This window comes from Perca flavescens, chromosome 8 (assembly GCF_004354835.1).
Source record: "Perca flavescens isolate YP-PL-M2 chromosome 8, PFLA_1.0, whole genome shotgun sequence".
Classification (NCBI taxonomy): Eukaryota; Metazoa; Chordata; class Actinopteri; order Perciformes; family Percidae; genus Perca; species Perca flavescens.
Genome location: NC_041338.1, coordinates 14,564,402 through 14,588,521, shown reverse-complemented (window position 1 = coordinate 14,588,521; position 24,120 = coordinate 14,564,402). Strand labels below are relative to the sequence as shown.

Sequence of the window (24,120 nt, the reverse complement as noted above, 5' to 3'; positions counted from 1 at the left end):
AGAGATTGACGCTCTGCTCGCTTTGTCTCCTGTCTCACTGTAGTAAATCAGTGTACAGTAAAAGCTTGGATATTCCTGACGCCAGTACAAAATGCAGCCAAGAAGAAAGGTATTCACTTGCCCACTCACCCTTTCGCACTTTCACCTCCTCTTGCTCTGTGTCTCGCCCACCTATGCAAGGAGACGTTCCGTGGCAGGAGAAAGATGCAGCGGTGCTTTCTGTGAAAATGATGTTTTTTTGTTTAAATGGTAATGACATATGCAGCATGTGGCAGCTTCACAAGTCTTCAATAAGCTATAACCCATCTGAAAAATGAAAGAAGCTGGGTCTAACAACTGTTTTGGGGGTGGTAGTTCCTAAAGTTTGACTTAACTCTCTTAATTAACCTAATTTTCAAACGGAGGAAGACTGCACATTTGCAATTCAGAGCCTTAATATCTACAACCCCCTTTTTTGGTGTTGGCTCAATTATCTCTTGTTTTCATAATCTGAATACATTGATAACCAGTTCTCCCATACTGTGTCCCACTTTCTCTGGATGCAGACAATTTCTTCTCTTCTCTGTTTTAGAAATGTTCAAGTCAAGCCAGAACCACACCCCCACAGGGCACAGCAGACTGATTTAAAATCTATTCCCCCCATCTTATTTCAACAACCAATATATCATCACACGACACATTTCTGCTCAGAGGCAGTGACATTTGTGACAGCGGGGAAGATTGAATCTGAGGGGGTGATAACCTGATCTGCCTAATGATAGGCAGATTGGCAGAAAGCTGGAAAAAGCTATCCGAGGTATGGGACATAAATGCAGAGGCAGCGAGTGCATATATTATATAGATAAATAAAAATGTAGTCCATCCATCCATCCATCCATCTTCGTCCGCTTATCCGGTGTCGGGTCGCGGGGGGAGCAGCTCCAGCAGGGGACCCCAAACTTCCCTTTCCCGAGCAACATTAACCAGCTCCGACTGGGGGATCCCGAGGCGTTCCCAGGCCAGGTTGGAGATATAATCCCTCCACCTAGTCCTGGGTCTTCCCCGAGGCCTCCTCCCAGCTGGACGTGCCTGGAAGACCTCCCTAGGGAGGCGCCCAGGGGGCATCCTTACCAGATGCCCGAACCACCTCAACTGGCTCCTTTCGACGCAAAAAGGAGCAGCGGCTCTCCGAGCTCCTCACGGATGAGTGAGCTTCTCACCCTATCTCTAAGGGAGACGCCAGCCACCCTCCTGAGGAAACCCATTTCAGCCGCTTGTACCCTGGATCTCGTTCTTTCGGTCATGACCCAGCCTTCATGACCATAGGTGAGGGTAGGAACGAAAACTGACCGGTAGATCGAGAGCTTTGCCTTCTGGCTAAGCTCTCTTTTTCGTCACAACGGTGCGATAGATTGAATGCAATACCGCACCCGCTGCGCCCGATTCTCCGACCAATCTCCCGCTCCATTGTCCCTCACTCGCGAACACAACCCCAAGATACTTGAACTCCTTCACTTGGGGTAAGGACTCATTCCCTACCTGGAGAAGGCATTCCATCGGTTTCCTGCTGAGAACCATGGCCTCAGATTTAGAGGTGCTGATCCTCATCCCAACCGCTTCACACTCGGTTGCGAACCGATCCAGTGAGTGCTGAAGGTCGCAGGCCGATGATGCCATCAGGACCACATCATCTGCAAAGAGCAGCGATGAGATCCCCAGCCCACCAAACTGCAACCCCTCCCCACCCCGACTACGCCTCGATATCCTGTCCATAAATACTACAAACAGGATTGGTGACAAAGCGCAGCCTGGCGGAGGCCAACCCTCACCTGAAAAGAGTCCGACTTACTACCGAGAACCCGGACACAGCTCTCGCTTTGGTTGTACAGAGATTGGATGGCCCTGAGAAGAGACCCCCTCACCCCATACTCCCGCAGCACCTCCCACAGTATCTCCCGGGGACCCGGTCATACGCCTTCTCCAAATCCACAAAACACATGTAGACCGGTTGGGCATACTCCCAGGCTCCCTCCAGGATCCTTGCGAGTGAAGAGCTGGTCCGTTGTTCCACGACCAGGACGGAATCCGCATTGTTCCTCCTCAACCCGAGGTTCGACTATTGGCCGAACCCTCCTTTCCAGCACCTTGGAGTAGACTTTACCAGGGAGGCTGAGAAGTGTGATACCCCTATAATTGGCACACACCCTCTGGTCCCCCTTTTTAAAAGGGGAACCACCACCCCAGTCTGCCACTCCTTTGGCACCGTCCCAGACTTCCACGCAATGTTGAAAAGGCGTGTCAACCAGGACAGCCCCTCCACACCCAGAGCCTTGAGCATTTCTGGACGGATCTCATCAATCCCGGGGCTTTGCCACTGTGTAGTTGTTTGACTACATCAGTGACTTCCGCCTGGGAAATCGACGACAATCCCCCATTATCCTCCAGCTCTGCCTCTAACATAGAGGGCGATTAGTCGGATTCAGGAGTTCTGCAAAGTGCTCCTTCCACCGCCCTATTACCTCCTCAGTTGAGGTCAACAGTGTCCCATCCTTACTGTACACAGCTTGGATGGTTCCCCGCCCCCCTCCTGAGGTGGCGAACAGTTTTCCAGAAGCACTTTGGTGCCGACCGAAAGTCCTTCTCCATGTCTTCTCCAAACTTCTCCCACACCCGCTGCTTTGCCTCTTTCACGGCAGAGGCTGCAGCCCTTCGGCCCTTCGGTACCCTGCAACTGCCTCCGAGTCCTCCGGGATAACATATCCCGGAAAGACTCCTTCTTCAGTCGGACGGCTTCCCTGACCACCGTTGTCCACCACGGTGTTCGTGGGTTACCGCCCCTTGAGGCACCTAAGACCCTAAGACCACAGCTCCTCGCTGCAGCTTCAGCAATGGAAACTTTGAACATTGTCCACTCGGGTTCAATGCCCCCAGCCTCCACAGGGATGCACGAAAAGCTCCGCCGGAGGTGTGAGTTGAAAGTCTGTTGGACAGGGGCCTCCTCCAGACGTTCCCAATTTACCCGCACTACACGTTTGGGCTTACCAGGTCTGTCCAGAGTCTTCCCCACCCTCTGACCCAACTCACCACCAGATGGTGATCGGTTGACAGCTCTGCCCCTCTCTTCACCCGAGTGTCCAAAACATACGGCCTCAGATCAGATGAAACGATTATGAAATCGATCATTGACCTTCGGCCTAGGGTGCTCTGGTACCAGGTACACTTATGAGCATCCCTATGTTCGAACATGGTGTTCGTTATAGACAATCCATGACTAGCACAGAAGTCCAACAACAAACAACCACTCTGGTTTAGATCAGGGAGGCCGTTCCTCCCAATCACGCCTCTCAGGTGTCTCCATCATTGCCCACGTGTGCGTTGAAGTCCCCCAGCAGAACAATGGAGTCCCCCACTGGAGCCCCATGCAGGACTCCAGTCAAGGTCTCCAAGAAGGCCGAATACTCCGAACTCCTGTTTGGTGCATATGCACAAACAACAGTCAGAGTTTTCCCCCACAACCCGCAGGCGTGGGAGGCGACCCTCTCGTCCACTGGGGTAAACTCCAACACAGCGGCGCCAGCCGGGGACTTGTGAGTATCCCCACACCCGCCCGGCGCCTCACACCCTGGGCAACTCCGGAGAAGAAAAGAGTCCAACCCCTATCCAGGAGTATGGTTCCAGAACCAAGACTGTGCGTGAGGTAAGCCCCACCAGATCTAACCGGTAGCGCCCACCTCCCGCACCAGTTCCGGCTTCCCCCCAGAGAGGTGACGTTCCACGTCCCCAGAGCCAGCGCCTGCTGCCCGGGTCTGGTCCGTCGAGGCCCCTGACCTTCACTGCCACCCATGTGGCATCGCACCCGACCCCAACGGTTCCTCCCACAGGTGGTGGGCCCATGGGATGGAGAGGGAGTTGCCACGTAGCTTGTTCGGGCTGTGCCCGGCCGGGCTCCGTGGCAAACCCGCCACCAGGCGCTTCGCCCGACGAGCCCACCGCCTGGGCCTGGCTCCAGACGGGGCCCCGGGCTTCCTCCGGGCAGGGTCACTCCATCTCTGCTTAGCTTTTTCATTGGGGTTTTTGAACCATTCTTTGTCTGGCCCCTCACCTGAGACCACTTTGCCTTGGGAGACCCTACCAGGAGCACAAAGCTCCAGACAACACAGCCCTCAGGTTCACAGAGACACACAAACCTCTCCACCACGATAAGGTGATGGTTCACGGAGCGGTAAAAATGTAGTTATAAAGTTAAATATTCACCCAAATTTCCACCATAGTGCATTTCCAACAACAAAATATCAAGAATTTATTTCCCACTTTATTTCACTGGGGGAAGCCCCTTCAAAAGTTTTAAATCCACTTCAAGAGCTTCCACCTCCAAGCACTTCTGCTTAATTCTTTCTGTCCTCTAGTGCCTCTGAATTTTACTTTAACATTCACCTTCTTCAATTCCTCTACTCCGCTTCTTTATCCCTTCAGGCGATCCAAGTCTTATCTCTTCTTTATTTAAGGTTGCATTAGTTTAGAAGCTGCCTTATTCCGCCCTTCGCTCTGACTCATCTTTTTCAGTCAATGCTAGAATCTCAAAATAGGTCAGTTTGCAATGACTTTATCAAACATTAATAATGCTTTCCAAAACACCATAAGCACCAGTTCATAGATCATACAGTACACAATGGAATTGGCGTACATTATAAAGGGCACTGAAATGAGTGTTTTGAATCTTTATTTAAAACAAGACCTTTAGGTTTCCTCATATAAATCTTAATAAACAGTCTAGTCTACAGACGGCAGCATATGAAATAGGTTTGTGTCTGGATCCTACATATAACAGTAGTCATTTAAAAAAGCTCCGCTGCATCTTTCCTCTGTGCTACTTTAAATCAGTGTGTTTGCTCCTACCCCTCCACCTAAATCTCTTTCAGGGGCTCCTCCCTTCTCTTTCATATCTCCTTTCTCTCTCTCCACTGTGGTCCCTTGTGTGCAGCTGACCTTCAGTCCCAAACGCCCCCCTCTGTTTGTATGGAATTGCTATGCTAATGTGGAAATGCTGCTAGTTTTTCTCTGTCTGGCTTCCTATCAGCTGTGGTGACTTGGAGGCGGGGGGAGTCCTATGCCATAGCCCATCCGCCTCCAAATCAAATCAAATCTCTTTCTCGCTTTACGTTGCCTTCAATTCATGGCTCTCCAGCTGATCAGTGGGGGGAAAAACGATGTTGGTAACAAAGTGATTTTGTTGTGTTTTTGAACTTTTCTGCCTTTTATCACGTCCTTGTGTGCACTCTGTTTGATGATGTGCGTGCTCGTGTGTGTGCGTTTATAGACTACGGCGTTTTGGAAGCACATACATAGCAGAATAACGTCCAAAGATTTGACTGACTTTCTCTGAACCTAACCTTATCTTTCCCCGACAGCAAACTTTTGTCGACAGCCCAGAAGATTCGTAGAACTTCAGATCAGAGGGCGTCAGAGAGAAGACTGACTTTGAAACATGTGTTTTGACAGGATACATTTCCACCAGCAGTAAATGATGGAAAAGAGGGTAGATGGTTTTATCTAGAATTACACAACAAAAATGCCTGAGCCTCAATCCCATCCAGCATTTTAGCTCACATATCTCATGTAGACAGTAGCAATCCGATCAACTGCCCAGGCTGCATTTTCATACATGTGATTGATGATTTGACTGCTTCTGTGACGTACAATTGAATAGATTTGGGCTAAATGCTGCAGTAGCCACTTTGCAGAAAACACACGTGGAGACATTCTCATGTGAATGCCCATTTCATTCCTTATATACCCAAACGTATCTTTAAAAAAGATATTTAAAGCCAAATTCAAAGCACAAGATATCCCACTGATTTAATTTTAAACCTTAACAACATGCCAGGAGAAATGAAGGGAGGTTAATGATATGTAAATGAAATATGGAAAAGTGCTGCAGTGTGAAGAAGAGAATATCAATTGATTTTTTTTTTCTTTACAGATCTGCTCTAGTTGCTTCATGCAGTTTTGAGTGTGTTGGGTTAGTCTGAGCAGTCTTAATAAGTCAGGCTCTCATGCTAATTATTGACTCTAATTTATTTAAGAGGCTAAAATGAGCACAAATAAAGCACCTTTAACACTGATCTCTACATTTGGAAACTGCAGGGGTCTTACTACATTTAGATATTTGAGGAGCTGAGCTGTGAATATTAATGCACTGAGTCCTCAGGGAGCTGTCAGGGCTCAGGAAAAGGAAATGGATTTAAACAGTGTGTTGATTTATATGAATATCTACTCCGTGTAGAAGAACTCCATTGGCAGGACAAAAGTCAATATACTGTAGAGGAGGGAGAAAGAGAAAAATGGAACTTTCTCCACTTCTTAGCAGAGCAGTAGTAGTTGTGTTTTGGCTTTGGCAGTGTTATTTGTTCTCCGTTTGACTCCTGGCACAATCCACCAACACAAACACTTAGAGGTGTTGAAATTAATCAAATAATCGATGCATCGAATCGTGGACATGGACGATGCTGCATCAATAATCGGCAGGCTCATAATCGATTATTTCTGTTTACAATTTAATGTAGGCCTAACAACATTTCTGTTTACAATATGTCGATTATTTCTGTTTACAATTTAATGTAGGCCTAACAACATTTCTGTTTACAATATGTAAACAGAATATCTGTTATGTTTTGCACATTCAGGAAGTGCCATGTGCTCAGTGCTGTAGTTTTATGTATCCTATTTATTTAGTATTAGAGCACTGCAGAATGTTTTGTTTTTGAAGCTTGAAAAGCTATGAATTAAATATCCTACATAGCTTTAATAGAAAAATTTATTTGACGCATCGTGATGCATCGAGATATCGAATTGAATCGCACGATGATAATCGTAATCGAATCGGGAGATCAGTGAAGATTCACACCTCTAATGGGAAATGTTATCTTGAGGACTAATGGATAATAGATAAGAATGAGTAGCCACACACATACACATATAGTACACACATATGTGCACACATGTATGGGTGCAAGTATAAACACACGAAAGGGTTTCTTCACCCAAACAAACAAAAATTAAATTAAATGTACCTCCTGTGGTGTCTAGCAATGCAGATAGTTTTTGGTTTTATTTGTACAGGCGAGATATCCCTATAAGAGAGGAAAGAATTGCATGTGTGGTGCTCACGGTTATATTTACTCAAGTAAAAGTTACTTAGCAATACCACCATGTCAAAATACTCTATTATATTGCTTCTTTGTTTCTGTATGATAGGTGATAAATGATTACTTAAGATGTGCATGCTGTTCACTATAAATAACACACTCATCAACAATAATTCGTCGCCTCTGACAGCCCATTACTGTACAGCACAACCATCTGTAACATTAGCTGTATAGACCTGCTGGTCCAACACTAGCAGATGTAGAGTGCCTCTAACAATATGCTCATAATGGCCCAAGGACACTGTTTTTTTGGCCATGTTTAGATGAACTGCGATTGGCTGTAGTGAGCAACTGTCGGCCTGTCTCTGTGGACTGTAGGACTTAAATGTAAATGACTATCTGGTTGGCTGTCTGGTCGACTGCTCTCTTAAACAAGAAATCCTAGCCAATGTGGTCAGCATCACCTACTCATGAGTGCATGAGTGTGTGCAATAATTACACTCACAAAAGGGGCAGTGAGAGAATTATAAAAATAGCTTGAGAGTGGGTGTTTCTATATTTTCTTTCCTCTCATTGTAGCTGTTGCTTCTCTTCTAATTGTGTCTGTGCCTCTCAGGAGTAAAGCTTCCTGTTCTAGTATCAGTTCTTTCTTTAGGCGGTTGTAAATTAAAAGCTCAAGAGGGGTGGATGACTGAACCCAATAGTTGCTTCTACCTTTTTAGAAAATTGATACATATAGATCTTAATCTGGGCTTGTTGTTATGACAGCACCAGTATAATTTTTATGGCTACTAGCTGTAAACCGTGTACACAGTTTTGTGTCCATGTATGGATGCCTCTGTGGTCCTGTGGGACTGCTCCAGCATCAGCAATGAACATTAGTCTCTATTACTCCATCCCTCCGTCTCATCCTTCATTCTTCCATCTTTTGCTCATTCCTCCATCACTCCTAAGCTCCCTCATCCTCCCCTCACATTTGTCCGTGATGTCTTCCTCTACAACCAAGCAAGTTGACAAAACACCAGTAGTAGTGTCTTTATCTTTTTAAAGATAGACAAAAGATCTGTAGGCTCGGCCACATGGTCACAAATGCATCCATGCTGAAATGAAAAAAAGAGAGAGGGAAAAAAAGGGGGTAGGGGTATTAGATTGAATGACAAAAAGGAACAGTGTTGTGACAGTGAGCAGCTGGTGTTTCCGAGTGTTGACAGTCCCTGTTTTTGTGCGTTTGTGTGAGTGTGTACATGTGTGTGTGTGTGCGCTTGATGGAGACAGATTGTCCTGTGATTGTTCATTTCTGAGCAGGCCTCTGCTCATAGGGGTTATTGACGGCATCTGCAGGGGAAAAGAAAAACATGACAAATGGCACTCAACCAAATGTCCCACTTCATTTCCCCCCTCAAGATATTTTCTACTGATCCAGTGCTAAGGCCTAAAAATCAACACGTTTGGTTTATTAGCAGACTATAGACGGGGCGGAAAGCTAATTTGAATGCTCATCTGTGGAAAGCAGTCCAGAGATTTGCAGGAGAAGCTGCAGTCAAATCAACGTATTTGAAACCGAAGTTTGAGCTTAATTGGTTCGAGACTAATTGCTGCAAGTCAATGCTAGTAATGTCTGTTGTCAAGTCGGTGCTGTCACTGTGTTGTCCTGCTTAGACCCTCATTGTGTGAATAGGTGTTGTGTTTGCAAAGGGCTTGATTAGCAACTACTGTGCTTGGTATGATGCTGACATATGCTGTGTTGCTTTCTAATGTGTGCAACATGTAACCTCCAAGCTCTCCCCTCCACCAGTGTTTACTGAAACATGTAACCGGTACACATGTTGATCCGACAAATTACCTCTGCCCCTGTGTTTCTTCTTGCATGTTTGTGCCACAGGTCGCGGTCTATTAGTGGAGCCTCGTCCGGCCTCTCCACCAGCCCCCTCAGCAGCCCACGGGTAAGTCACACTCTTTCAAACATACACACAAGTGCAACACACACCTGTTGACCCAGTTCTCAGATATATCTAGTTTTTCACCCTCAGGGATAACAAACTACTGCAGATCCCATCTTATTCATTCATCTTATTGCTGTCATCTTATTGCTGTCATCTTATTGCGGTTTCTGTCCGCTAGAGAAAATAAAGACAGTAACTACAGCTACATCGCTGGGGCTTCTGACCTTTAACAATACACAGCACACGCACTATGAAAGCAATATCACTGTATGTCTTTGCACATGCCATATTATTCTACTGCTCCGCTTGTTATTTATTTGAGATATAGTATATTTTTCCACTCCTTGAAAACTATTCTTGTGTTTTGAGAAAGCAGGGATCCACTATGATAAGACTTTACATGGGTCATAACTGTGTCCATATAGTTGGATATTTCTGTTAAATATACCGATGAACCTCCACAAGGCACAGCACAGCACAGCAAACTTTCTTCCAGCCCCTAAAGCTTCTTCTCTCTCTATCCTTTCTGCGTATTATCCCCCTCTCTGTTTTCTGTAGCCTGAGCTCTCTGGAAATCCAGCTCCAGGAATGCTTCAGAAAATCCCACTTTTCTTGCTCAGAGCTGGGGAGCTTGTGGTAAACTTTTCCAGCTGACTAACCTGAGTAGGCTCAAGATTAGCCAGGATCCTAAGACGAGCTCCTCACGCCACACAGGTTCTTTCATGCTGATCTGAAAGGGAAATTGATTTCTCAGACCTACCCAAAGCCTGGATTGTGCTCTCAGCAAGGGGCTCTGTGTGGGGTTATTTTCTCAGATTTGTGTCTGGAAAAAGAGGAGGCTTCCGAGGGAAATAATTTATCAGTGCACCATTGTGGCTGCAGTTTCACTGTCACAAATAAAACAGATCAATAAACCTATCTGGAAACTGGAAATGTTACAGCAGTGATACCATAATGTTGTTCCTCCTGATACTGAGACGGTCCAAATTATCCTCACAACTGGCCTTATGTTATCTCACACATCTGTCTGTGTCTGCTTGTTTTTCTCCACCAGCAGAGCCCTGTATGTTTTATTCAAGTCCATCTTTTTTATGCGTTTTGTTGTTTGGCCTTTTTAAATTGTGTGCATTGCTTGCTGTTTATGTTCCCATTTAATTTTTGTTTTCTTGTGACATGAGTCACTTAATGGTCTAACTGCATGTTTCTTTTCTTTTGTGTCTTTCTTTTTTTCACACCATCCCCTCTGTGTATGCACACATCTCACCTGCTTATTCTTTGGCTGCCTGTTCTTCTGGATGTGTGGTTGTTGGTTCTGCTACACTCTTCTTTCTTTCTTCATCTATGTGCTTGTGTGTGTCCCCTTGTGTTTTGCTTTATTTTCTTCCTCCTCCTCCACCTGCTCTGGCTCTTGGCTGTATCGTGCCGCGTGTCCTCACACTGTGTCCTCTAACTCCAGCCTGTCAGAAAGTTCGGTGTACCGCCTCAGTCCCCAGACTTACCACAGTCCCCTAACACAAGCCCCTGCCCGTCCCCTGAGCCCACCCCCAATCGCACAGGCCCTCGTATATCCACCCCTAACTCTCTCGCTCCAAACAGTGAGCCCCTGCCGTCAGCACTCAACAAGACGCAGACACTCCCTGCCAAGCCCAAAGTTGCCCCCAAGCCCCTTCAAGCCACACAATCCAACCCGCTCCCCGGAACCCCCCCAGATCCAGCATCTGCAGCCAAATCGGAGCCCTCCACTCCCTGCCAGCTCCCATTGCAGCCACCCTCTGCCTCTGTGCCCCCCACCCCTACTTCTCCATCCTCCCCTTCCTCCCCCTTTTCCCCATCTTCCATCTCCAGTGCTTCCATCCCAAACAGCCCCCAGGTATGGCGCTCCCATTTTGCTGCCAACACCCAGCTCTCTGTGCCCTTCAGCCCAGTGGTGCCCCTGTCGCCCATCCGGCTGCACCACTTTCACCCCGTGGCGCCGGCGCCTTCTTCATTCACTGACCACCCGCCAAAATCTATTCCCCTCATACAGGTTACCCCTCACCCTTCCCCCCGAGGCAGTCCCCTCCCCACCCCAAAGGGCACCCCGGTGCACACTCCCAAGGACAGCCCGGCCGGGACCCCCACCCCAACACCGCCCCCAAGCCCTTCCATCGGAGGCATGCCTTGGAGGACGCGCCTCAACTCCATAAAAAACAGCTTCCTGGGCTCACCACGCTTCCACCGCAGGAAACTCCAAGGTACTGACATCACAGCAGATTTCTATGGTAAACACTGAATTATCTTGTGTGTTTTCACCCTTCCCCAAATCTTACTGTATCCACTAAAGTGGTTTAATTACCTTTCTCTGAGCCTTCCGACTTTGTCTGACATTTGAGCCTGCTTCCACAGTTCCCACACAAGAGGAGATGTCCAGCCTCACACCAGAGTCTTCCCCAGAGTGAGTAGATGCTGTACTTTTTGAATCCACCACCACCACCATCATAACTATGCATAACCTGTCAGCCCCTCAGCCATTGGCTCAAACAGGCTCACTCTTGATAGCATGATGTTTTGGAAAGTATTACATCCGTGAATGTTTGATTTGTGCCTGCTGAGTTTCCTGTAATGACCTCAGGTGTGGTCTGGGCTGGAGAAGCAGCACCGTAGCGGGAGGTATTGAGTTGGTTATGAGGGAGGGAAAGTAGCCTGTGTGATGTTGCTGAGCTCCCAGGGGCCTGATAACTCAAGGTTGGCCTAGATATGCCTGTTTGGTTTGCTGGCTGTCTGGCTTGGCCATTTCCACCTGGCTGGGAAGAACATCCTGGCTGGAAGGAGTTGGATAGTTGGCTGGAAAAAAAGACCTTCTCTTAGCTAGGTTGAGCTTGATCACATTAATACACTGTCACACACCAGCTGTAACCAGCTTCTTACTGCAGGGTAATAAGCCCATTAATGTCCCTGGAGACCTCATAACATTATAGAAGTATGCATTTAGTCTTGCAAATCCATCAACATTTTCAAGAATCTCATGGAATATAAATATGGCACAAAACAGGAGTCCATATGGCTTATTAGTTGGGGGTGAAGGTATAACCTGGGCTGAGGCCAGTGGTGAATTTATCTACCTCTACCCCTTCTGGACCTTCAGTTCTGTTCACAGAGAGGCCCAATTATCTCTCTCACACACACACACACACACACACACACACACAAATATACATGCATTTTACACACACCCAGTTGAACAGAAGGTGTTCTGCACAGTTTTAGCTTATTTCCTTCAGGGAATCCTCCGTTTGCTAAGAGAGAGAGAGAGAGAGAGAGAGAGAGAGAGAGAGAGAGAGAGAGAGAGAGAACACCTCACCAGCTCTCCATTTCTGGATGGATAAATAGATGGATGGGTTTTAAGAAGGAAACAAAAAGGGTGGAAAGAAGACAAATGCTCTCCAGTAGGCGTATATAGCAGTAAGTGTAATGATATAAAAGTACAGCTCACAAACTCTTTGTCCCTTCTTGTCTTTTCCCCACAGACTTGCCAAAAAATCCTGGTTTGGTAACTTCATCAACCTGGAAAAAGAGGAGCAGATCTTCATTGTCATCAAAGACAAGCCTCTCAGCTCCATCAAGGCAGACATCGTTCAAGCCTTTCTCTCGGTACACACTCACAGTTTCTTGCTTAATTCCTTACACTCCCACCTGATCCCACCTCCCTGTGCCCCAACGTTCCTCTGTAAATCTGAATATTAGCACACGCAGCAGTATTACCTGTGCATCTGCTGTCTGAGCAGCAACATTGATTGGCTATGCTATGAGGCAGGCCCTCTCTGAGTATTTGCTAACATGCTTCTGATTTATTTAGCAATTCAGTAAACTGCTTGTGTTCAGTGCTTCTATTTTCTCTCTGACTGCAGACTCACTTCAGGTCATTAGAAAATCAACAGAGAGCATTGATCATTAGCATATAGATGCTTTGCCCTCAATACCATGTACTGAGCAGTGTGTGTTTGTATGTATATTTAGATGTGTAGTGCGAGAAATAGTGTAGATTGTGTCTATGTGTGTGGTGCGTTTTATAATGTGGATGTATAAATACATGCAGGAATGGGGGCAACATCAGGGTTTCTTAGTGAAGAATCTGTACCAACAAACACTCAGCAGTGGTAGTTGACATTCAGTGTACATAATTGAACAAAACCTATCCTCACCCCAGTTAAATTTAACAAAGTCTAAGTAAATGCAAACTCTTCCAGTGCAGGTCAATGTCAAATATGTTTCCCCATCCCTGGTGGTAGCTATTTTCCCATCTGGGTTATGCTAGCTGGTATTCCAGACAGGAGATTGGCACCTGAATCAGTGGAATTATACCTCTCAGCACACTCACATTAATGGAATGTCAAATCCTCTCCAGCACTATGGCGGAAACGTGACTATTTCAGAGCTCACCTGTTCATTGGGCATACAAATTCATTTTAGGGGGGAGAGTGCAATGTTGTTGGATGACTCAAGATTACATTAGCTTAAGTCTCCCTGTCATGCATGGCTACTCCCCGAGGCATTAATCTCCTTGGAGTTTCAACTGTGGCTCGTTGTATGTGGAGGGTATTTTAATGAGGGTTTACTCACCTTGTCATTTGCAAGGTGTGGGAGAAAAATTAAACATCAATACTCCCTATGTATAATCCCATTACTTGCCTCTTTTTTTATTCCTATCTCTGTCTCTTCGTCCATTTTTCCTTTACATTTTTTCTCCTCCTATTTTTTTCCTCACAGATCCCCAGCCTGAGCCACAGTGTGATCTCCCAGACCAGTTTCCGAGCTGAGTACAAGTCCACAGCCGGCCCTACAGTCTTCCAGAAGCCGGTCAAATTCCAGGTGGATATCACCTACACGGAGAGCACAGCTGCCACTAAGGAGAATGGCATCTACTCTGTCACCTTCACCCTGCTCTCAGGTCAGGACACTGTCTGCATGCACACAGTTACACACCCTATATATATTTGCTATACCCACTTATCCTGTATACATTGGTAAATAGGCACAATGAACAGGTCACCAGTCTGCCACAAGATGGCCCAAATGTAGATCTAGGGACCCCAGATCCCCAGATGAGAGTAGGGTCCCCAAGCATGAAAGCATAAATTCAAATGGTCCTACTTTACTTTTACTAGTTTACCTCCTCTTTTACTCAGAATCAGAAAGTAACAGTATCCTCTAACAAATTCTTATAAGTGAAATACAAATTTAAGGCACCCTGCTTTGTTTTTGTACTTCAATAAAGCAGGGTGCCCTGAACTTAGTGGGATTTGATTTGATTGATGACTTGTGGACAGAAAGGGGCAATTTCAAACCCAGGACCTTCCTGTTCTGAGACAGCAGATCACAGAGGACAGTTACACACAATATTATACAATCTTTAAAAGCCAGTCTTCATCAGGCTTACAGAGGCCTAGGGAAATTCAAGCTCACGAGTCACTTTGAAAAGTGTGAAAAGGCATCACTTAGATGTTGCGTGGGATGCCGTCACACTTCCAGCTAATTAAATGCATCTATGTTTGTATCCAGCCAACAAATAAACCAGAAGTGCTGCTTCCAAATGTGGATGTTTCCAAACCTGCTGCTAAAAAAAGAATGGCTGCCTAAGGAATTTTCAAAGTTCTTGCAATCCTGAATGTTTGATAAGATTTTCCCCCCAAACCTTCCTGAGCGTTACAAGATAAGGTCTGGCTATGCAAGATTACATACTATGCAATCATGCGTGCATGTTTATTCTTGCAGAAACACATGCATGCTCTCTTTCCCTCTCTTTCTGCCTCTCACACACACACACTCAAGTGGGGGGCACATTTGAGCTGAATCGGGTGTAATAGTGGAACTTTGGAGCCTGCTGTCACTGACTATATACTGTTCATAAGAGGTAGACAGCAGGAGCTTACAGTAGCACTCCTCTCTGGACTCCATTTATCATGTCCGGCTTTCTGCAGCTTCTCCAGCTCCCATTTCAAACCATGCACTTGTGCGTATGTGCTTCTTCTTCCTCACCCTTTCTTTTTCCTCTCTTCATTAATCCATCTACATAGTTTGTACACAGCTCCGCTGCTACCTGTGTATTGTGATGCAACAAATATTTCCCGTTTGTGTGCCTGTGTTTAGGACCCAGCCGACGCTTTAAGCGAGTAGTGGAGACGATTCAGAGCCAATTGTTAAGCACACATGACCAGCCAGGGGTCCAACAGCTGTCTGGTGAGTAAGAACTCCTCTTTTGAAAAGAAAGAAAAATTCAAACTCTTATCCAAAACCTCTCCACCCTTAGCCCCTACCGCCTCATCCGCCCATCCCACCCCCAGACAAACACTCTCACTGCTGAACCTGAGCTAAATCCTGCCCTCCTCTTCCTCCCGTGCTTGAAATCCCCGAGCCGCTCTCTGCTTCTTGAAACGGCTTCCTTTGCATGCGGGCCCCGCTGCCATGAAAGGGTGGGAGTTGCTCTCACGCACCGACCACGGGTCAAATGTTGTCTCGTTGCCCTGGCAGTGAAGATTAGAGTAGAGGTAGGGTAAGCTGATTTGCATTCTGTTACTCCTACTTCCAAGACTGATCGTCGGAGCTTGTCACCATGGCAACACCACTGCACCTCAACGCACTCCCACAATGCACTGCACCGCACAGTGACACCACACCTGACAAGCCCTCGGTTTCTTTCTCTCTTACTCTGGGTGCTTGTACAATAGGACCCACTCTCCCTGTTTCCCACTGTCCACCAGCCTCTTTTGGCTCCTCCAAAGGTCCTGAGTACATACCAACGGGCAATCACCACCTAACCGTTCACCTGGGAACTTTATTTGGGGACGTTATTAAAAAAAAACTTTCTTCTTACGTCTTTTCATTAGTCGTAGGGTTGATGCGGAGGCCCCTGGACATGTATAAGCCCGTCCATCCTATTCTCTCAACGCAGTCCGGATGACGAAAAAAAAAGAAGAGAGAAATAGGGATCCTACTCCTCCCCATGCCCTCTTAGCATGTCCTTCCTGCTCTGCTTGTGCGCGTCTCAGTTGCCATCATCTTGACAACAGTTCCACCTGCTGGTCACATAGAAACACCACCGGCCTGAAGTGCAGCATTTTCATAAGGAGGAGATGTGCTGTTTTCTTTGGAAATCAATTTCATCTCATCTGTGAATCGTTCTCTTGGTGTCTGTATGTTCATGTCTTCTTTTATCATTTTAAACCCATTTCCAATTCCATATCTGACGTTGTTGAACAGATACTTCTTTTTACAATGTTTTTATAAAATTGTCATTGCAGTTACAATTTTAATACAACAGTAATCAAAAAACAAAAAGCAAATTATGTCAAATTATGTCTTCTTTGTTTACAAACTGGTCAAATGGCCTCCAGATTTTCTCATACACCCCCAATTTGCCTCTCAATATACAGTATATCACAAAATTGAGTACACCCATCACATTTTAGTAAATATTTCATTATGTCTTTTAATGGGAAGAAACTGAAGAAATTACACTTTGCTACAATGTAAAGTATTAAGTGTACAGCTTGTATAGTGTAAATGTGCTGTCCCCTCAAAATAACTCAACACATAGCCATTAATGTCTAAACTGCTGGCAACAAAAGTGAGTACACCCCTATGTTAAATTTCCATAGAGGCAGGCAGATGTTTATTTTTAAAGTTATTTCATGGATCCAGCATACTATGCATCCTGATCAAGTTCCCTTGGCCTTTGGAATTAAAATAGCCCCACATCATCACATACCCTTCACCATACCTAGAGATTGGCATGGTTTTATGTCAGTTAGCCTAATAGCTGGTTTGATTTGCATTGAGAGATGATTTAAGTACCCCATGCCAATCTCTAGGTATAGTGAAGTGTAATTTCTTCAGTGTTGTCCCATTAAAAGATATAATTAAATATTTACTAAAATGTGAGGGGTGTACTCACTTTTGTGAGATACTGTATATGTCAGTCTGTCTCTCCATGCACATTGTGCCATATTCTTGATCCAAGCACCAATTGTAGGTGCCTCCATTTTCTTTCAGATGAGAGCTATAGTCTTTTTTGCCTGTAGTATAGCAAAATCAACACATTTATATTCTTATGTTGGATACAGGTGCAACAAAATCATCTTAGGGTCATGGAATGTTCACAGACAAGACGAACATAGTTTTATTAATCACCTCCCTCCAGAATGTTTTAATTTTGTCACACTCCCAGACACAGTACATAAATGTTCCTTTAGCCTCACTGCATTTAAAATAAAAGGTCAGGTATATTACTTTTGTATTTATTCAATTTAACAGGAGTTGTATATGTCACAAGTTTTCTTCCAATCGTTTTCTGAATGTCCTCTTTTAAGTCTGCCCTCCATGTCTCAAGTCTAACTATTGATGTTTCTTTAGAGCCAGATGTGAGCCAGTTATATATTGATGAAACCAAACCCCTCTCATTGCAATTTTTTTGTTATAATTTCATCTAAGGATAAGAGTGCAGGAATCCTGACTGATTGGTTTTGCATAGAAGAAATAAGTTCATCACTTGGAATCTCATACATTAGAGAGATTTCTTCAAAGGTCATTTGATTACCTTCTTTAAAGAGGTCACCTACTTTACTTATTCCTTTTATTGCCCATATCTGGAATCCTGCATCCAGCTTGCCTGGTTTAAATGAACCATTGCCCTACACTGGGCTGAATTGTGACAGACACTCCAATATATTCTTTTACCTCATACCATACATTTACCATATTAAGAACTATAGGATGAGCAGTATGTGTTCTTAAGTACTTTAGCATGGCTGAATACAATTACAAATGGTACCTAAATGGAGCCTGACTCTATGTCCATCCAAGATGGAGCATCTCCAGAACAAAAATAGAAAAATATAGTTCTTGATTGTGTTTCAGATATTCTCTCTCCCCTTTCATGTCTTCAGCGTTCCTATCAAAATAAAGACCAAAATCTTAAAAAAAAAAAAAAAAAAACAGACCGAAAGACATAGGGAGACAGAGAAAGAGAGGGTGAGTACGATGGACTGAAGCATATTCTACTCACAAAGTGACGGCTGACTCATTATGAATGGGTCCAGCACGGGTCAAATGCGCTTTGGCGTGTCAGCGGCGTTACACACGTCTTGTGTAGGCTATGAAATGTCTGTTACGCTATTACCCCATGAACTGAGTTGCATTTAATAACTTATAATGTGTTTTTCGCCATGGTGGCTATAATAACCGAGAGTTACCAGCGGAAACACTGGTACCAATGCAGGTTTCCCTCTCATACTTAACAAGATACAGCTGTGTTAATAACAATTAAAACTGTAGACAAATGTCAGCAGTTTGGACCGGCGGCGCTGTGTGTGAGTGAATGGGGGCGGGGCTGCGCGGAGGAGAGATCCAAACACAGGCACGGCTTTACAGAAGGAATGGGCCATGTAACGCAACATTAAACCAATTTGATAGAAACGACATCGCTTTGTTCGTGGAGAGGCAGCGGATGTGAGGAACGGTGCGACCTAGGAAAAATCTTAGTCGCACCCTTACAAATTTTGGTCGCACTCTAGAGCCCTGAGACGTGAACGTTGGTGGAGACCTCTTGTAATATTGAAGGACTCAGACACCACTTCATTTGTCAGTACATCAGCTATAGGGTTGAGATGTAATAGTTTAATCCAGTTAAGGAAAGTATTATAATATAGTATAATTTGGCACAACATACACTTAATGTCTGGTAACAAACCTTTTGTTTATAACCAGTGGAGCGACAGAGGTATTTATACTCTAGACCAGCTATTCAATAATGAAGGTATGTTAAGTTTTGAAGACCTGAGAGCTAGCTTTGAGGTCCCTAGGACATCCTTCTTCCTTTATCTTCGCTTAAGATCGGCCGTTAAATGTTATGGAGTACCATGGGGGAACAGTCTTGAGATGCACCCAATCATTAAATGGCTTGTTAGTTCTCCGGTGAGAGGATTAGTGTCCAGGATTTATGCTAAACTGATGCAAATATTCGTAGGAGAACTCCCAATACTAAAGAAATGGGAGCGAGTTGAGCTCAGAGGGGAACGTAATTAATTGGGAGACAGTTTGAGACATTTCCCACTGTTCCAAGAACCAAAATCACCAGCAGATCCACTTCAACATATGCCATAGGACAGTGGTTCCCAACCTGGGGTCTGGGCGCCCTTAGGGGGGCGGCAAAGATCACAGGGGGTGCGTAAGTCTTTATCTGGTTTGAGATTGAGGTAAAAAAAAAAATATTTGCACATGTTAAACAAATTATGATAATACACTAGAATATATAATGTATACAAAAGTCGGTATAGAAACTATATATTTTTATTTTAAATTGGAGACAGGCTACTTAGTAGGCCAAACCTCCGGGACCTCTAAACCTGTGGCCCTTGCTGTCATAAGGTCAGCTGCTAGCTGCTATCATCCTTGTTTTTCCTGCCGCCATGGCATCACTATTTTATGAATGAAACATGGCGGAGAAACGTAAAAGTCCTGATAACTGCTCTGTATCAAAAAAGAAAGTACGGCTCTATTTTGAGAGTTACCTCAACTTTGGTTTCGGGGAGCGGGGGGTGGCTCAGCTTTTCTTAGACATAAGTAGGGGGGGCGCCAAGGAAAAAAGGTTGGGAACCACTGCCATAGGACATATTGGACTCCTCAGAAGAGATACGTCTCTAAAGCCATTCCTACTCCCTATTGCACGTTCTGCCAACCTGAGCAAACTGGAACTTTCCTGCACATGGTCTGGGAGTGTGAACAGGTGCATGAGTTTTGGAATAAAACAACAGCAATAATATCTGATGTGATAGGATGTCGAATTCCTACTGACCTGATTGTTTTGTTACTTAATGACTACTTTAAATTACATCTGCTTGGGAGACAGAAGAAAATTTGGCTAGGTGGATCAACTGCGACAAAGTAAATGATAGCTCAGCGCAGGCTGAAAACATAAATTATGAAGTGCAGTATTATACTCTACCCTAACAGGGGTTAAGAGATTTAGTATCAAACGTCAAAGCCAGTTGTTTTTGACCAAAGTCTCAATAAATGTTATGTTTTACATTTTATGTTTAAGATACAATATCTACACTGTAATGTGAATCTTGAAACAGGTCAGTATGTGCTTAGCAGTAATTGAAAGCATTGTTAAACTCAATTTCCTCCACCTTCCTCTTGTCTTGTGACCTCGTAACACACTTTTGGTACTACCTGACCACAGGGTCTTTGAAAAAAAAGCCATTAGTAATTAAGAATAGAAATGGCTTTGCATACCAATGTGTGTCAAACAAAAGGCTTCATCAAGTCTTGGTCATTATCTCCCCTAATCACCATTAACAGAAGCATACCTGGGAGCTGAGCTTTAGGAAGACAATAGGAGGGGTGGAACAATGAAAGGAGTGTGGAAAATACTATAGGACTACATAGGAGAATTTAGAGGGTGCTGTCTCTGTTTTATCAAGCAGCTGATATCATGATTACTGAGTTTCCTGACTTTTTTGAAAATGTGCAGATTTGGGTGGATTGAAGTGACTAAATGTGGAAATTCTTCACACGTGAGAAAGAAAGAGGCGAAGCCAACTGTGGCACACACACACACACACACACACACATACATACACATACACACACACACACACACAGACAGGCAGGGCTGAGAAACTCCACTTTACAACAGCCTTTTATTAAGTGCTGATACACATACACACTCCGGTCCAGTGTGCGCGTGTGCATTGTGTCGTTTGAGCAGCACCCCTGCCTGTTTTTACTGATGCTGTCACTGTTCATTTGTCGGCCCACGGGACTCTATTGTGCAAATGGATCTTCTGCCAGCTATTCAGAAACAGTCCTGTTTGTGACTGATAGTTCCCAGAGTTGTGCTGTGCATGCACCATTAACAAAAAGAACACTGACTCTTTATTTGCTCCATTTCTCATGTTTAATGTCCTTACCACTACACCTACATGCAGTGGGACCATTAAGGCCCTGCAGAAAGAGTGAGTGTGTTTAGCTGGAGATCATTTGCATGCATACTGTCAGACACACACACACACACACACACACACACACACACACACACACACACACACACACACACACACACACACACACACACACACACACACACACACACACACAGCAACTGTGCTTCTAGCAGTTAGAAATATATAAACTTCTGTTATTTAGCATATCCATTCATTTTATTCGGCACACAGCATCAAGTTAAGACAGTATTTATGACTTAAATCAGTTTTGACTAGTGAACAACACAAGTTTGACTTTTTCTTACTTCAAAGAGTTTGCACAATGATGATTCAGCCACCCGGCGTCGGCCTGTTTGATGTGTTTTTGGCCAGGTTTTATCGTTAGCTGAGGTGTAAAACTCTGAACTAAGTGTAGAAATGTGATGATCAAAGGTTGTCTCTTTGCTCCAGGCAGACTTAAGTCCAAACGTTACTGTGTTAGATGTGCCTTAATTGGTACAATAACCAGGAGACAGACAGCATCCAGCATCTGAGTTTTGCCTAGGCTTAAGTTGCCCTTAAGTGCTATAATAACTTCTGCAAAGTCAAAACAATTAGGTTTGTCAAAAGGAGAGGAGACACTTAATCCTTTATTATCCTTCAAGGGCAACTTCGTCGCATGCTCAGCCCTACTATTTTCTTTATTTTCTAGTCTTAAATGTGTGTGTTTTCATTGGTTGTGCTGTTACATATGCATGGTTTATGGTCCTGACACAGCTGTTCTCATCCTCGCTGTCTGTCAGTCCTTCTCGCCTCTGCTTGCTCTGTCTTACAGTACGTGCCTGTGAACCCCATTGTTCATTAGTTTGTTTGTTCTCTTTCTTGTCTCTCTACCCTTTTTTTCCCTTTTTTTTTTTTTTTTTTTTTTTTTTTCTCCCGCCCTGTGTACCTAGGCAGCCCATTGAGTAACTTCTTTGACGTAATAAAACAACTTTTTTCAGACGAGAAGAACGGACAGGTGCCCTACCCCTCTGGCACGCCCACCAAGCACCGCCCCTCACCCATGCACGTCCGGAGGCACGAGCCAGAACATAATGACACCAAATGCCCCGCTGCGGGCCGAGACAGAGCCAGGTTGTCGGTGGCATCTGTGGGGACACAGGAGGAGTCTTAGACCGAAAGGCTACGTTGTCATACCAGTGCTAAAACCCATCCCAGTATTGGTATAAGCCAGTGGCACAGAGAGAGAATATCTGTACATAGCTAGATGTACATAATCATTTATGGAAAATTTTTTTGTATAAAATAACTTTATATAGATAGAAATATATTAAGAAAATCAAAGTGATATTTTACAAACAGCATACTGCACTTACTGCACATGACAAACACACACCCCTGTCCTACCACTCACCTTTTCATTATCCCTCAGCGTCCACCATCATCATTTACCCCTCTACCCCAAACATCTAATCACCTGTGGCCCTTGCTCTGTTTTTTGCTTCCTTGCTGCTGTGTGATGACCTGACTTGTTTCTGATACCAGGAATTATCCAGAAAACCTATTAAGCCCCTACGCCTGCTCCCTGCTCCGTTCGCCTTCCCTCCACCACCCCTCCAAAACCCCCCCTTGAGAGAGAGATGGACATTTGTTGACGGAGGACTGCTTTTAGAGGTGCGCTGAAAAGGGGGGGTGGTTACCATGGAAACAGAACATTCATGCAGACTTCTACCTTCATCTCCCTCTACGCCCCTTCTCCACCTCTGGCAGCCATCAGTAGAAGTAGATGAAAATACCTTCAGTGTTCCCCCATCTTAGAAACACACACACACACAAACAACTAATCCACACAATGAAACGCACACTCCCTTCACTAACCGACCCCTTTCCTCTGAAGGAGCATTGCATCAATTGGATATGAGCATTTTACAAAGAGACACTACATACACAATATATTTACAATGCATACATGCACAGGTCCAGTATGCACAGAGAACTCTGGGATGTTTTAACAAGAACATGAACAACAACAGCCGAAAGAAGACATGCAGAAACTGACTGATTCAGAGGAGAGAAGGGGGAGGAGTTTTGTGAAAAGCCCAAACAGCCGACACGGATGCTTGCTGGATTGTATTTGTTTGCTTTTTAATGTACTTTCTTTGTGAAGAACTGGGTTTAAAATACTAACTGACTTTATTACACTTATACGATTGCTGCAAATGGACTGGAATTGTGATTTCAGAGAGGAGCTGGGTGTGAGCAGAACAGGGCAGAGGGGAGATGATATGATAGCATGGGTTGGGGGGAGGGAGGAGGGTAGGTATTTAAAATGAATGATCTATTCTGTTGTACAGACTGATATCATTTCGTATGTATAAAAAAAATGAAATGTCTAGTTGTGACACTATGTTTAGATACCATAGGGTCAGGTTGGTAAACCTGCACCTGCCACATCCTGTTATTTTAAATTCTTCTGTGTGTTTTTGTTACATGATCAATTATGTCTTTGTTTGAATGACCTAATAATGATCCAAACATTCCTGTTTGTGTTATCTGCAGCACTTTGTCTTTGGTTTTTCCATTTATACCTCTCTCTTAGTCTCACTTACCAGCAGTAGGAGTAGAGGAACAAAAAAAAAATGACGTGATAAATGCAATTGTGGATATTTTTGTATTTCTGTCCTTATTTATTCATGTTTGTTCATCTCACTGTTTGATTTCCTAATTTATTATATCTTGGCTATTTATATGAACAAAGCTGTTAGGTCAGTTGAATGTTATTTATTACCCTTTTGTGTGTTTGTAAATGGGGCAACATTTGAAGAAAAGTGAACTTTTATTTCTTAAGTTTTGGTCTGCATTTAACAGAATTATGTGAACATCATCAAGTCACAAATTCTCTTTTCCCTGACCACTCTGAAGAGGGAAAGAGAACTTGTGGGAACTCTTGAAAAAGATTATTTACCAGTAATTTAAGAATGTAGACTTAGCCTCTTTTTAGAGAGGGAATATGCTCTTCTATTGATATTTGTCAGTTTCATATTATTGTGCGTGTAGGCCAGGCCTGAGGAGAAGGACACCACAGATCCCAAT

At 44.5% G+C, this 24,120-nt stretch overlaps 1 protein-coding gene across 4 annotated transcripts in view; it reads left to right on the top strand.

Moving 5' to 3' along the window:
- LOC114560621 (serine/threonine-protein kinase BRSK2) overlaps nucleotides 1–24,120 on the top strand; it is a 182,752-nt gene that overhangs the window by 155,608 nt on the left and 3,024 nt on the right. The window contains exons 13-19 of one of the 4 annotated variants that reach the window (XM_028586124.1): nucleotides 9,007–9,067; nucleotides 11,094–11,301; nucleotides 11,453–11,501; nucleotides 12,574–12,697; nucleotides 13,814–13,994; nucleotides 15,194–15,283; nucleotides 22,573–23,313. In XM_028586124.1, the coding sequence (XP_028441925.1) occupies nucleotides 9,007–9,067; nucleotides 11,094–11,301; nucleotides 11,453–11,501; nucleotides 12,574–12,697; nucleotides 13,814–13,994; nucleotides 15,194–15,283; nucleotides 22,573–22,595 (736 nt within the window). In that variant the 3' untranslated portion in view covers nucleotides 22,596–23,313. Of the gene's footprint in view, nucleotides 1–9,006; nucleotides 9,068–11,093; nucleotides 11,302–11,452; nucleotides 11,502–12,573; nucleotides 12,698–13,813; nucleotides 13,995–15,193; nucleotides 15,284–21,980; nucleotides 23,314–24,120 lie in introns of those variants that run through there. The other 3 variants (XM_028586122.1, XM_028586121.1, XM_028586123.1) reach the window with 3 other exon arrangements.